We start from the raw sequence: 16,561 nt of genomic DNA on the forward strand, positions 1-16,561 counted from the left end.
TGTCAGGCAAACCAGAAACTCAAGGATAGAATAAAAATTTAGGGATCAATAATCTTTCCTATGACTTACATAGACCCCCCCCCCCCGACAGCTAGTACAGGTCACTGGTGATTATACCTTCACCACAGAGTATTTTTAACTCTTTATTCAGAATTACTTACCTTCTATGATAACCGTCACTAAAACACACCTCTTCAGAAGAAAGCTTGCTAGAACTATTGCCTCCATCAAAGGGTGACTTTATCCACAATCTTAGACAATTCTGTCAACCACCACCACCCCCAATGAAAATGAGTTGTCTCCATGTTTCCAGGTGTTCAACCTTTGAGCTATAGAAATTAAAGTGCTGCCCCCAGTTATTCTTCCATGGTTGCCCACTGGACTCCTTGTCTATGTGGCTTCTTTATTTTCTTCTTTTTGACTATCTCAAATCTCACTTGAGCCTATCCCAAATACTACAAAGCTTAGTTTTGTTTTGTCTTGTCTTTGTGTAATTCTGCTTTGAAAATATGTTTTTCTACAAATACGGTCTAAAGCCCCTGGAGTTCTCCTGTGTACTTACCCATGAAATGCTAATCCAAGTTGGCAACCCTGCACTTTTAAACCAGGAAGGATCCCAGCATGGCACCCTCACCTGGTGGGCTCTTTTTTTCCTGTAACAGCCTCTCCCTTTTCTCTCCAATTACCAGTCTTCAGAGTAGAGTTGTTGGACTAGCTCCTTCTATGTGTAGGTTACGTGCGTGTGTGCATGTGTGTGTGTGTGTGTGAGCATACATGAGTCTGTGTCTTCCTAACAATGGCCTCATAGATATATTTTTTTAAATTATCCAAAATTGTAGTGATTATATAGTGTCTTCTAATAAGAGACATGGCCAATGTTGTGTTGTCCTTTTGTTGACATCTCAGAAAAATTTAAGGGTGTGCCATGCAGACCCTTTTTAAGAGATATTAGAATTTCTAAGAATCTTAATATGGTATACCACAACAACCTTGGGGTAGCTCAAGGTTATTGAGAGCCCATGTCAGAAAAAAATGTATGAGTGTAGCTTTTTTCTTAGTGGATTAAGTGAAGTTAATACAGGAGAAACACAGCAAGTTTTTAAAGCAATTTTACTGGACTGAACTATAAGGAATAGGGATAGCACAAAATGAAAAGAGGACTCTGTACCCTGAAACAACTCTTGCCAAGAAACAGGCTGATACTCTTATCAGTTAAAAACATGGGCCACAAAAACAAAACAAAACAAAACAAAAAAAAAAACCATGGGCCACTTTTACAGAAAAAAGCTCACTCAGAGTTTGAAAGAAAAAACAGCCCAAGGATGGAGCCAAGAGTTGTGGAGAATTAATTTGAGGATTACTCAAGGGACTGGTGACTTCTCAGCTAAACTTCAGAATTTCTATGGACCAGGTACTACTGTATGACTCCCATTTGCCCTCTTTTAGAGTGGGAGATAGTCATGTATCTCTGTCTCACAACTGTGTGTTTGGTGTGTGCAAGGCACATAACTTGTCCCCTTAGTTCATAGGTCTTTAGACTGAGAAGTACTCAACACAAGGAACCTCACCCAAGGAACCAAATATACACTTGGACCTGATTTTGATAATGGGTGCTCAAGCCTCACCTGGAAGCAATTAACAGGATGAAAATACTGGAGTTCTGGGGAGTCCTGTGTATGTGGGGAGGGATGTAGATTATAAAATGATTCAACACTTATCTGGAGCTGATGTACTGTATTGCTTAAATTCTGTCACACAGGTCAGACCTACACAGGGTGGACAGTTGTGCAGGGGTAAAACATCTCTACTGTGGAAAGAAATGGATTGTCACACAAATGATTTCTGTCACCTATCTATATTTGCGGTGGGAGAACCTAAGAAATAATTTCTTACTCCCAGGAGCCTTGTGAAATCATGTGATACTCTGACTGCATGAGCTCCTTCAATTACTGGCCTCATATACAAACAAGCAGGCAGCAGGGGGACATGTCATGAAACACTGAAATACAGACTATAGCAAAAGATACACACCTCTAGAAGACATTTAAGTAATGTATGTTCAACTTTTCCCAAGTAGTCCAAAGGGCAACATTTTAACCTTTCTACTTAAATAAATATCAAGCAACAAAATAGCTCAATCCAAAGAGTATTCTTGACACGTCTGCTTCATTCAACAGAGCAGCTCTCAGTCATTAAGTACTATGTGGTTTAAAGATACAGATCTCTCTTTGGTATCCTGTTACTCAGTGGGGTTTAGAGTTTGGAAGGAGCACCTGGGTGGCTCAGTGGTTTAAGCCTCTGCCTTCAGCTCAGATCATGATCTCAGGGTCCTGGATCCAGCCCCGAATCAGGCTCTCTGCTCGGCGGGGAGCCTGCTTCCCCCTCTCTCTGCCTACTTGTGCTCTCTCTCTCTCTCTCTCTGTGTCAAATAAATAAATAAAATCTTTAAAAAAATAATAAAAAATAAAGGAGTTTGGAAAAGTATTAGTTCATTCTTCCCTTTTCCCAAGTTATAGTTTTGTGTATCCTCCATACATATTTCTTTGTCTGTATATACATATAGGACTGAAAAACCTGAAATAATATATGGGATATTTACCTTTAACTTAGAAATCTTTCTCACTAACCTATTTTCGGATCAACAGATACAAATCTGGCATTCTTTTAGTGCTGAGAGAATATTCAATTTCAGGGATGTTTGACAATTTATTTAACCATTTACCAACCAATTAACATTTAGATTTCTAGTTTTTTTTTCCCCCTCCAGATAGCTCAATAAACATCTATGTACACATATTTATGTGCATAGGTGCTTTTATCTTTATAGGATAATTTCTCAAAAGTAAGACTACTTAGTGAAAGTACATATATTCAAACTTGACATGTATCTAGGTGACTCTGTGGCAACTTACTCCTACCGGCAGTGTTTCAGGGTGCCTGTTTCCTTCCAGCTCTAGCAAACTGATGTTGTTCCTTGACTTTATACCAATCTGACAGATGACAAGCGGTATCACATTGTTGCTTTTTTTCTTTTTTTAACATTCCTTTAACCATTAGGAGGAGCATACTTTATACTTTCTGACTTTTTCAATGTCCTGTTCTATGAATTGATTTCTCCAACAACTTCAAAGTTCTCTTTACATATATGGACATTAATAATTTTCCTATTACTATACAAATAGTTCTTATAGTCTACCTGTTCTTTTAACTTTGACGATGGTCCCCTTTCATGCCATTACATCTTTTTGTTTAGTGAAATAGATCTGGCTTTCCAACCCTGTTAAAAAGATCATCACCACTTTAAAATTGTATAAGGATTTTCTTATAGTGGACATCTTTGTATTGTACTCTGACTGTTGAGACCAGTGTGAGAAATTCTTGCAATTTCTTAAGTAATTTTTTAAAAAAGGAGAAATAAATTTGGATAAAGTAAAGAGAACAAGAAAGGGGGATGGACTTGACTGTCTCATGATTCTACATTAGAAAAATCCTTCACTTCAGGGGCGCCTGGGTGGCTCAGTGGGTTAAGCCGCTGCCTTCGGCTCGGGTCGTGGTCTCAGGGTCCTGGGATTGAGCCCCGCGTCGGGCTCTCTGCTTGGCGGGGAGCCTGCTTCCTCCTCTCTCTGCCTGCCTCTCTGACTGCTTGTGATCTCTCTCTGTCAAATAAAAAAAAAAAAAAAAAAAAAAAAAAAAAAAAGAAAAATCCTTCACTTCAGAAAATGAGACTTGCAATGTTGTAAACTTTTCTGTCATTACAAAGCCACATTCTCAGAAAATGCACAATTTAAAAAACGTATGTATTTTGATGTACCCATTCCATTAATGTGGATAAAATTTTACATGTATGTACACCACTTTATATTTAAATATACATTTCAACTTTTTATTCTTACCTTTTTTGAATAATGTTTATATATTAAGTTAAAAAGATAATAGAAAAGGAAGAATAAGGTGTTCAGGAAAACTACTCAATCCTTTCTATATTTACCAAATATAAATACAGAAGTTCTCTACTTTAAAATGTCACATATCCTTTAAGTCAACTAAAGTTGCATAATATTACTTAAAACAATAGCATGCTAAAAAAAGTCACTGCATGATTGTTTATTTAAAATATTATGACTCTGATGTAAATACATATGGGCTTACATAATTTATTACTCATATAAACCCTCAATTAAAATGCTTAATTGTTCATCCACAATGCCTTTTTTCTAATAATAAGCATAATAAATTTTCTGTCTCATTGAAAGTGTTTAAAGCCTTTTGAATCTTGATTTGTGCAGTTACTGAAAAATAACTTAAGCTGAACTACAGCACACCGCAGGATCGTTTGCAATGCCGCCACAGATCTCTCTGCAGCCAAACAGTCACATACTGTTACTGTTATTGCACGGTTATAGATACAGGTTATTATGTGCACATAAACTCTCTACATAATCAACGACAGTGTTTTCACTGCAACTAGCTTAACACATTTAAAATTATGAATACAATTTACAAAATCTTTAACAATATACTTTTAAGATAAAAGTATCCTGAGGATATTACAAAATTCATTTTACCAGCCCTTCATTTCTTTGCTTTGACTCTTTAATTTCCAAGATAATAGTTGTTCATATTTTGTTACATAAAAATGTTTTTATAATTCCTATTAACAAAATATATTTAAGCTACATAGTATATAATTGTCCCTTAAACACTTAGTCCCATCTGCCTCCGGTCTCCTTGGCTAAGATCAAGTATTTATCAAGTTGTCTATAATTTTTAATCAGAAAAGGTAGCACAAAACAGACAGAAATAGGGTTATTAGCACATTTAAGTTAAAAGCATTGTGCATTTTTAATATTTTGGTCATATTTTATAGTAAAATAATGTATTTTGGCAAAAAAATAATAAAATATAAGGTTTAGTTTATTTTCTATTAATGGTAGATCTGGCAGGTTATTTTACATTTGTAAATATTATCTATTTAATTTTACTGTTTTCACATTTGTTTCTAAAAACACTGCTATAAGGTATTCAGAACTTTGAGACTAAAAGCACCTAACAAAAAAAAAAAAGAAAAGAAAGAAAGATGAAGTAAAATGTTTGCTGCTCTAAAATCCTTTGACAATTTTATAAACTTACTTTTAAGTGTCTCATATATGCCAACAAAGAATCATTATTGCCTGCTAAGACTTAACTGACTCAAGATAATCTTTAAAATTATAATCTTGGATGTCTTCCTGAAATTATTTGAAAATTAGGATGGGAATTAAAAAACTAAAAACAAAAAAACATGGAAAAAGACAGCTGCAAAAAAGGTCGCTATTCTAGTGGCAGTAGTTGTTATGGCACAAAAACACATGAAAAGACTTGTAATTTCCTCTGATATATACACAAACTAAGTCCAAATAAGATGTGTAAGATATATTACATATATACAAACACACTTGGGCTTCAGGCAGGAAACAGGGAACTTTATATATCTTGGGTCATATATCACTGAAGTCCCAATGACAGTTTTTAATGAAGATGTTCATTATGTTTTTTATTCTTGCCCAATTATCAATCTATCATTAACAGAAGAAGAGTTTGAGATGTATTAGTTTGAAAAAAGAAGTAAGGGCATGGTGAATTAAGTGATGACTGATGTCAACTGCCTTTACATAAAGGGTATTTTTACTGTTAAATTCATACAGAGACATCTGCAGAAGAGTTTATCAACAATCAGAACACAAAACTCCTTTAACACTATGACATACTCACTATAACATACTATAAATATGTATTATTACAGTATTACTTATACATTTTATTTTAGGCAATATAGTCTAATTCTGAATGACCTTGTTAATTTTTAAGGCATCAGTGCATCAAGGGCAAAGCTCTGTAAAATAAATATGAAAACAAGAAAGCATTAGCTTATCTGTGGCAGAGACAGTGATCACTGTACATTGTATGTGTTGGCCACTTCCATGGAATAGGGAATAAATTATACATCTTATTGTCAAAATGTTATAGCATAAATTTCACATCATTTCTCAATACTTCATTTAATGGGCTAAACTGATCCGGCAGTATCCTCATTTTCATTGTTCCATCAGCTCCACATGAAAAAATGTGATTTGCTGGTCCTGTCTCAATTTGCATCACTCCAGTTCCAATATTTCTGAAAATGGACTGCCGGGCATGTTCATTGATAAAAGTGTGGAGAAGACTAAAGGTAGATAGACTCCAAATCTGAAAGACATTAGGAAAAAAATTAAAAATTGAGGTTGATGATTACCTTAAAAATCCAAATGAAAAATTTAGACCTCTTTAAGACCTTTTCTTTCTTACATACACTTCTATGTAAGTCTAAGGTCGTAACATTTTGACCCTGTGTTGCTATTTTCCAAATCCTTTGATATTATTATTCTTCAAAATCCATCCATTTAGAAAGTATTTTACCTTGCATTTAAGAGAAGAACTTAGGTAGAGGAGGGTAAGTGTACAATACTATAGAAACTTGTAATACTATAGGGACTTTCAGAAAAGCTTGTGCTAATCTGGTTGAACTCAAGATCAGTCAGTTAAGCGACTGCCTTCCACTCCGGTCATGATCTCCAGGTCCTGGGATCCAGCCCTGCATCGGGCTCCTTGCTCAGTGAGGAGTCTGCTTCTCCTCCTCCCTCTCCCTCTGGTGCTTGCTCACTTGCTCTGTCTCTCAAATACATAAATAAATCCTTAAAAAAAAAAAAAAAAAAAGAAAAAGAAAAAGAAAAAAAACACAAGCCAATACCTTCTGTGAGGTGGTCTCATGATCCCCCAAAATACAAGGACATAAATCTCAGGTTAGGAAAACCTGAAAGCTAGTCCTACATTTTTAGTGCTGTTACTTCATGTGTGTGTAAGGTGTTTGTGATGCAAATTAAAATCATACAAAAATACCTGCTGCTACATAATATGTATGTGAAATTATATGTACATAATATGAATGATACCTAAATATCACGGTTAACTTTACTGGGAGATAAAAAATGAGAAGGCTCCTATATATAAAATACTTGTTGATTGACAGGCCACATATTTGAATTTTCAGCAGTAAAGTATTTTTCATTTGGGTTAAAGTGCATTTTCCAAAACTTTCCCCAAACCAATTTACTCTGTTACCCAGGCTCCCCCAACACAGTAATATATTAATAAGCAATGAAAATTACCATGGATTAATTAAAAAAAAAGAAAAAAAGAAAAGCTCGTGCTGTATAGTTTATAATGTATACATTTCAACTTTCTATTCTTTTTTATTTTTTATTCTTATAATACCCAGCAAAGGATTAGAACCACTGGAATGAGGGCCTCAGAAATGGCAAAACTATGTTCCAATTGCAAGATAAATGATCACAACTTTAACATACTTTAGTGAGATTTTCTATTTTCAGTCTCTACCAAAATAAATGTGCCTGTTACTGAAGTAAATTACTTACAAAGTAATTTATAAGCATCTTCACTTATGTAAAGGGCCTAAATGCTTTCAGGACATCTATTTTAAGTTTAGGGAAATCCAGTTAATTTCTGATTTTTTGAGATCACTATTTTTTAAATATTTTTTTTCCAAGAAATTCTTTAGCTCATACTACTCCAGACAGGATTGTTAAATTGTGACTTCTGAATACTACATGGTATACTTTCAAATCTTTTTTTTACTTGATTAAATAATAAACCTCAGGATCATAGCACAAACTAATCTAAAGAACTAATCAAAAATATAATACATCTTATTTTACACTGAAGGCAGTTCTAATAAGAAATGAGCTTCAAACGGAAGGAAAAGAATTCTGTATGGAAGTTGGTATATATAATTGATTGAAAAGCCTTTTCCAAATTCCAAAATTCTAGATAATTTTTTCTGGCTGGTAATTATGAAAACAATATGTAGGTTCTAACAAAGTAGCCCAACTTATTCTTACTGAATTTTCTCACTAGGGCTTAAAACAATGGATTCTAAGACTGTAGAGTCCTTCAGTGGGTTGCTGGCCATTACAATAACTTATGGACTTCTAAACTGACTTAACCCTGGAGATCTTTCCAAGTGTGGCCAGAGGACCCTCCATCCAGACTGCTAGGTATGCATTATAAAAAAGGACATTCCTGAGCTTTAGAGTTACCATCTGAGTATCTCTGGGGTGGGACCCTGCAACAGTATTTCTAGAATGGGATGCATTTTAATAAGCTGCTTAACATTTTAAACAACCTCTAAGATTTAAACACAGTGGAGTTTGAGAAGGACAGGGTTTATCCAGGTATATTCAGAATTCGTCAATCAGGGTGGCTGGATGCTAATGCTATAAATTAAAAAAGGGGAGTAATTCAGGATCAAGGGAAATGTTAGTATATTTCACAGTACCTGAAACTGAGTTCAGTGACTCTGAAAATGGGAGTCAAGACTAATTCAAATGACTGAAATATGTTTGTATCTGTGGAAAATTAAGTTCTTTTGCACATTAATTAAGCACATTTGAAAACAATTGAAAAAGACATTTTTAGGTTAAATGTCATTCATTAAAAGGTTTATTAAATAGCAACTAACATGTTGACCACAAGTAGGAGTTAATATTTCTATTATTTAAATAGACTGGTATCATCAATCCAATTAAACACTTAAGGTTTCTGAAGATTTCTATGCATTTTGCAGATACTGTGGCATTACTGTATTTACCTTTATATTGCCTTCAGCAGATCCTGTAACAAAGTACTCTTCTGTCGGATCAATGGCAATGGCTTTAACAGGAGAATCATGGCTCTGGAAAAGCTGCCTTTGCTGTCGTTGCCGAAGGTCAAATGCACATGTAAAGCCTTTCCTGCCGCCTGATATTAATAGCTGATGTTTTGGAGCATATGCTAAAACAGTAGCTCCACTATCATGGCATGTAAAAGCTAAAAGATAAAATAAAGTAAAAATAAAATAAAATAGAAAAGGAAAAACCATTTAATGGTATAAGAAACAGACTTCTGGCTTCTGGCCAATGTAGAACAATAGATCACCAGGTTTACCCACCTACCTGAAACAATTTAAAAAATAAAATGATATATAGGAAACAATGGTTTGGGGCACTGGACATCAGGCAAAGAAAAATGATCTCTAAGAGATGGGAAGCAAGGTAGGAGTGAGCCATACAACTGTCATTTCATACAGCTGGATGAAAGATCAAGCTTGTTAAGTAGAGACATGAAAGATATAAAAAAGGAGATAAAAATAAAAGGTCCAGAGATTAAAAACTGTAATATTAAAATGAAAAATACACTGCATTGGATTAAGAGCAGATTAAACAATGCCATAAAAAAAAAAACCCAAACTGGTGAACTTGAAGACATATCAATATTGTGTCAAATACATAAATACAATGAATATTTTTTTCTTAAAAAAAAAAGTCTAGCCTAACAAATTTCAGGGAAACAAACATCTATAAACAGCTCAAAGACAATATGGCATAAAGATGAAGATTTGGGAGTCAGGATGTCAAGATATAAATCTTGGTTTTTTGCATGGGTTTAAATGTATAACTTAGGTGAATTACTTTTTTTTCTTTTAATGTTAAGTCTCAGTTTCATCATTTGTAAAAAGAGACAATCCAGCCTGCTTAATAAGTTTGTGTGAGGATTAAATTAGTTAGTATAGTCAAAACATGTAGAGTGTGAGGCATATACTAAGTACTCAATATACTTATTTTAAGAATCTGAAGAAAAAATTATAGAGAAGGATTTTTTGAGTTTTACTAGTAATTTGAGATATAACTTATACAGTGTTAAATGCAGAAATTCTAAGTGTTTACCTCTGAATAGCTTTGACAAATGGAGACATCTGTGTAACCATTACTCAATTAAAGACACAGAATGCTGTCGTCATCCCAGAAAGTTCCCTCATGCCTCTCTGTAGTCAGCTTTCCTCTCTCACAACGGCTATCACTAGTCTGATTTCTATCTGATTACTTTTACCTGTTCTTGAACTTCACATAAGTAGAATTTTGTGGTATATACTCTATTGTGCCTGGCTTCTTTTCCTTCAACATGTTTTAGAGGTTAATGAATGTTGTCCCATGTATCAGTAGTAGGCCATGCCTTTTTTAAATTGCTTAATAGTATTCTATTACATAAATAGACCAGGTTCCTGGTGGACATATTTGTGTTGTTCCTGGTTTTTGGCTTTTATAAATAAAGCTGCTAAGAACATTCCTATACAAGTCTTTTTGTGGGCATGTATTTTCATTTCTTTGGGGTATATATATAGGTGAATGTTTAACTTCGTTAGAAACTGCCAATCAGTTTTCCAAAGCAGCTGTACCCTTTTATACTCATTCAGCAAACCATGAGGGTTCCAAGTTCTCTATGTCCTTGCCAACACATGGTATTCTAGAATCACTGACTTTGGCCATTTTAGGGTATAGAATAGTATCTTATGGGGAATTTAGTTTCCATTTCCCTAATGAATACTGATGTTAGGTACATATTCATATGCTTACTTGCCATGTAGATACTAAGGAGAGGGTAATTTTAAAGTCTTGAATATATCATTTCTTTCATGGACAGTGCTTTAGAGGTTGTATCTAAAAACGCAGGACTAAACCTAAGGTCACCCAGATCTTTTCCTATAATTCCTTCCAGAAGGTTTAGTTTCTGTTCTGTGATCTCTATCTATTCTAACCCATACATAATGTCTTTCATTACTGTAGTTTTATAGTAAGTCCTGAAATCAGGTAGTGTGAGTTCTTCAAGTTTGTTTTTTTCTCAGTATCCAGTATTCTAGGCCTGCTGCCTCCTTATAGGAACTTTTAGAACCAGTTGATATGTACAATACAGTTTGCTGGGACTTTGATTAGGATTGCATTTAATTTGTAAAGTTGGGAAGTGCTGACATCTTAACAACATTGGCTAACAACACTGAATATGGACTAGCTCTCCATTTATTTACATCTCTGATTTTTTTTCTATAGTTTTCCCCAACGAGGCTATATGTATTTTGTTATATTTACATCTTAGTATGTCATTATTTTGGGTGCTATTATAAATGGTGATTTTTAAAACTTTCAAATCCCAGTTGTTCATTGCTGGTGTATATGAAAGCAAATGACTTTAGTATATTGACCTAGTATCCCGTGATTCTACTATACTTGCACATTAGTTCCAAAAGTTTCTTTTTTTTTTTTGTAGATTCTTTAAGATTTTCTACACAATCATGTCATCTGTGAATAAAGGCAGTTTTATTACTCGTCTTCCAAATGTATACCTTTTAATTCTTTTTCTTGTGTTACTGCATTTGTTAGGACTCCCAGTACAATGCAGAGTAGGAGTGGTTATCAGATCCAAAGTAAAAACATGACTTTTATATTATCTATGTTCTACTACTATCCTTCATCAGGTATAGTAAAGAGTTAATTACATATCTTGCATTTTTCTGCTTTCAAAGTTTGCGCCACTGTGGGCAAAATAAACCTCAGAGGCTAATAAATATATGTCATTAAAGACAAGCCATTAAAAAATTCTCTTACTTTATGAATTTCTTGACTTGCAGAATTTACAAAATGCTTTCAAAACTTACCATGGACTAAACTATTGGCAGGTGCTACAAGAGTATCCCACAAACATATGTTCCTGAAAAAAAAAATTATTTGAATGACACAAAATTTTAACAACATAATAAAAAATAAGCTGTCTCATATAGTTATATTAACATTTGAACCTTGTTCTCATAAAAAGTTCTTAAATTTATAAAAGAACCAAATACAAGTAACCAATGTATTTATGCATGATTAATTTTCACACAAAATTCAAAAAATTACTAACCTAAAAAACTAAGTAACTTTAGACTGGCACTTATTTACAAATAATGCTATATAAGGCCTGAATACAGAAACTACTTTTTGTATTTGTTGATTCTCTAATCTGACAGATGGACTGACATATACCAATAGCAGGACACACTGAATTTTTTTGGAACACAAAGAAAACTTATTTCTGCTATGAATGGGAGTAGCTTTTACTCCTTTCTATGAGTGGCAAAGGAGGCACTAACATACGCAAGAATTTCTATCCAAGATGGGCTGAAGACTCCATATTCCTACATTCCAATTTGTAGTGCAAAGTAAGGCTTCAGAGATAAATAGAAAAGCTCAGCAACCTCAGCAGAACTCTGCTGCATAAGGGAAGTGAAACGGGGTGTTGTGGACTGAGGCAGGAGGAGACATCTTCTTACATATTTAAGGTTTTGGGGGAGATGGGGATAGGCTGACACTCACTAGCTACTGTTCAACTAAAAAGTCTTTTGAGTTTCTAGTTGTTTTTTTTTTATCATGAAACACTAATAATACCTACCTAAGAGAGCCACCATGAGGATTAATGAAAAAGCTGGACCAATAAATAATAGTTCTTCTTTTTTGCCTCAAGCTTTCTTAACATATAAGGAATAATATGGAGAAAAATTAATTTCACTATCAAATTCTTTTTTCCTGAAGTCTTAACATTGCAATATTAATAATACAGAAGGAATGGATTTTGTTTTTAAGGCCACCAAAATTTCCCTACTCTAAGTAACAAGTCTTTATAATAAAATATTGAAAAGCATAATTGTGAAAACATTCTTGAGACACAAAAATGCAAAGCGAGTAAAAAATAAAGTTCAGCTATACAGATGCACACACAAATTTCAGTTATAATCTCTTACCTATTGTCAGTTGAAAGACCAGCTGTAGCTATCAAAGAGGAGGAACTAACAAAGACAAAATCATTGGCTGTTTTGTTGTGACACTGCCAAGTCTGCAACAGTTAGAAACAAACAAATGTTACTGCTGTCACTAGCAATTTTATAACCAAGTAGGTGCATTAATAAAAAAGGGATCATGTAATCTGTGGCTTACTTAAACCTTTTGAGTCTTTCCCTCCAAACTTTAGACAAGTTTCAAAAGCAATACAGAGAATTTTCATATACCATTTATCCAATTCACCAATTTTGAACACGTGGCACATGTTTTGCCTCTCCTTCTCTTTTTCTCTTTCTCTCACACACACAACTTCCCTGAACCATATGCATTATAAGTCTTTACGAGACCCTGTGCTTTTGTTCATCTAAAAGTTCAAAAGAAAACAAAAGGAAGCTAACTGTTTAATATTTCTCAATATCTGTGAGAATTTTTTTTCTTAGAAAAAAACTAGAATTTTAGATTATCTCAGACTAAATTATTTGTTTTCAGAAATGTTTAAACTCTTAAATAATTTTTTCTTTTTTTAATTTAATTTCAGTTAGCCAACATACAGCACACCACTTGTTTCAGATGTAGGATTCAATACTTCATCAGTTGCGTGAAACACCCAGTACTCATCACATCACGTGCCCTCCTTTATGTGTGTCACCCAGATACCCCATCCCCCCACCTACCTCCCCTTCAGCAACCCTCAGTTTGTTTCCTTTAGTTAAAAGTCTGTTGTAATCAAATATTTTTTCAAATGTGTGAATATAAACATATTATTAAGTCAACAAAACTAGAAAATTTACAATGTTTGTGAACACTCCATCAAATAGTAACTTAATATGAGAGGTCTAGTCTATTACAAAGATTTCCAAGCTTACTTGTTCAGATGTTTCTCTTCAATAAAAAATGATTTTTTTAACTATATCAAAATCAACACATAAAAGATTTTTCCTTTGAGTCACTTCCCCATTTCCCCTGACTACCCTGACTACCCCTAGATATGTCCTTAGAACAAACAAAATACACTTTAACCCCCAAAACCAATAATGTACATTTCCAATCCAATTTATTAAAAAAGAAAAAAAGAGGCAGCCCATAAGGGAATATAAACATGTATTTAAATCCACTGGCTTAATAAAAAAATGAGGAAAAATATTATTGCAAAGTACTCTCACCAACCATCCCCTTGCCTGCTTTTGTTTAAATCAGTACCATATCCCAGAATTTAATCTTGAGTGAATTATTAGAACCTTAACTTATATTCTCAATATTCTCCTAATAGGTATTGCTTAGTCCTATAAGGGGCTTCACTGAAAAATATATTAGTGCTCATTTCGGCAGCACATATACTAAAAATATGTTAAATACAAACTCAGTGTTCTCTGAAGTTGCACAAGGTTCATTATGCTTGTGCAGTCCCGAATAGAGATGTATCAATTTTTTTTAAAAAGACAGGGCAAGAAGCACCTGAGTGGCTCAGTCAATTAAGCTCTGACACTTAATTTCCAGTTGGGTCATGATTTCAGGGTTGTGAGATCGAGCCACACGTTGGGCTCTGCACTTAGTGTGGAGTCTGCTTGTCCCTCTCCCTCTGCTCCTCCTTCTGTTCTCTCTCAAATAAATAAATAAAATCTTAAAAAAAAGAAAGAAAAGAAAAGACATGGGCAAGAAAATAATTGTGCCAGCTTTAACATATCCTTTCTACTTTGTTTGTAAGGGCTAATTGCAAAAACAAACAAACAAACAACAACAACAACAAAACAACCCCAGCAGATGCATAGTCTGTTGATCATTCTTTTTAGGTATAATCCCCACTGTAGCCTAGTGAGGATGGAAAAGGGCTTGAGTAACCCACAGGCTGCATGGGTCTCTGGAGGTACCACGTTTGTTCAATACAGGTTAATTTTCCAAATTACCAGAGACTAAGAATTTTTAAACCTCACAGATTAATTTTCAAATAACACAATGACAGGAGTTTATAGTAAATTGATTGTATACATAGAACTAAAGAGATTTCACTTTTTGGCTTTAATATTTATTGCCTCAAATGTATATTCCTGATTTCTTTAAAACAAAAATTCAGGGGCGCCTGGGTGGCTCAGTCCATTAAGTATCTGACCTCAGCTCAGGTCATGATCCCAGGGGTCCTGGGATAGAGTCCCGCATTGGGCTCCTTGCTCAGTGGGGAGCCTGCTTCTCCACTGCCTGTTTGTGCTTGCTTGCTCTCTGTGTCAAATAAATAAATTAATTAAATTAAATAAAAATTCAAGGGGTATCTGGGTGGCTCAGTTAAACATCCCACTCTTAATTTCGGCTCAGGTTGTGACCTCCGGGTTATGACACTAAGCTTCATGTAGGGCTCTATGCTAGGCATGAAGCCTGCTTGGGATTCTCTCTCCCCTGCCCTTCCCTTGACTCTGTTTCTCTCTGAAAAATAACAAAAATAAAATAAAATAAAAATTCAAAAAAGTTTAAAGGTAAGAATTTTTGGCTTACCAGGTATGGCTTAGGCATGCTTCCAGTTACTGGGCAACATTTCCAGTTTGTTTGATACAAACTTAAATATCCGTCAGCATCAACTATTCCAAACTTAGAGAAAAACATTTTTTTAAGTTTCTAATACTAATACAAAAGTACATATCAACCCATGCCCCCGTTGTGAATCCCATATTTTGATCTCAAATATTTTGTTGATAAATGGACTTTTACTTCACCGATTCATGGATCTAGTCCAGAAAAAGTTAGCTGCTGCTTAAGAAAATACCAGGTCACACAGAATAAGCAAACATCAGACATACACTTTATCATACTAACCAAAAGCAGAGTCTATATATTATCTAAAAGTACTCAAAAAATAGGATAATAGATTTACACATTAAGTCATGCAACAAATGTTTAGTATATATAAAATAGAAAACTGTCATTATGACCAAGAAAAAATAAGGACTTCCAGAAATATATAAGAAAAATGTGTCAATAAGAGTAGAAAGTAAAATGAAACAAAACAAGAATTCCCACTATGGGAACTCAGGGTAATCTGATTGAGAAAATGTCAAAATTATTCAATGAGGGAGTGTATGTTACAGATATAAAAGGATAAGGAAGACTAAGCATTTTTTTCTTTAGGTTATAAAAATAACATATACAGTTTATAATATAAAAAGAATGTCTACTTCGGACTCTTGCCCTCCCCCATCTCCAGATCTAGAAACTATTAACAATGTGATGTGTTCCATTTCAAATCTATTCTATGAATAGTCCAATATTCACACAGGGTTTTTAAAAAAATGAGAATCATAATAAATATACAGTTCTACAATTACATTTTTTACCTGTTATAGCCATCTCTTCATATTAGTACATTTAATCTACTTCATTCTTGTGCAGTGTAGTATTAAACTATATGTTGCATTATGACTTGTTTGAAAGCTTTTTCATTTATGGACAGTTTTCAATTTTCCCTAATGCCAAGTGCTCCTTTAAATATTCTGGTACAGGGGCGCCTGGGTGGCCTCAGTTGGTTAAGCATCTGTCTTTGGCTCAGGTCATGATCTCAGGGTCCTGAGAGCAAATCCAGTGTCAGGCTCCCTGCACAGTGGGGAGTCTGCTTATCCCTCTGCTTGTCTCCCCACCCCCACTTGTGTCTCTTTCCATCTCGCTCCCTCTCTCAAATAAATAAATAAAACCTTTAAAATAAATAAATATTCTGGTATATAAACCTTTGAGTATTTATGTAGTATAGATATTTAGAAATGGAAAAGCTTTGTCAAATAGCATCATTTAACACTGGCAGGTGAAGCTAAAATTTAATCTTTAGTGGTAATATCAATTCATACACCTATTTTTCTTACACA

General features: G+C 34.3%; 1 protein-coding gene across 1 annotated transcript; it reads right to left on the reverse strand.

The window, feature by feature from the left end:
• Positions 1–4,951: 4,951 nt before the first annotated feature.
• On the reverse strand, positions 4,952–15,818 carry LOC111158928 (dmX-like protein 1). Its single transcript, XM_022521260.1, has 5 exons — positions 15,204–15,818; positions 12,683–12,774; positions 11,561–11,613; positions 8,684–8,901; positions 4,952–6,225 (listed from the first exon to the last, which is right to left on the reverse strand). The coding sequence occupies exons 1-5, from the start codon at positions 15,309–15,311 to the stop codon at positions 6,001–6,003; spliced, it is 696 nt and encodes a 231-aa protein (XP_022376968.1). The 5' UTR covers positions 15,312–15,818; the 3' UTR covers positions 4,952–6,000.
• Positions 15,819–16,561: the final 743 nt, after the last annotated feature.

Source organism: Enhydra lutris, unplaced genomic scaffold, assembly GCF_002288905.1.
Source record: "Enhydra lutris kenyoni isolate GAN:26980312 unplaced genomic scaffold, ASM228890v2 scaffoldscaffold64, whole genome shotgun sequence".
Taxonomy (NCBI): Eukaryota; Metazoa; Chordata; class Mammalia; order Carnivora; family Mustelidae; genus Enhydra; species Enhydra lutris.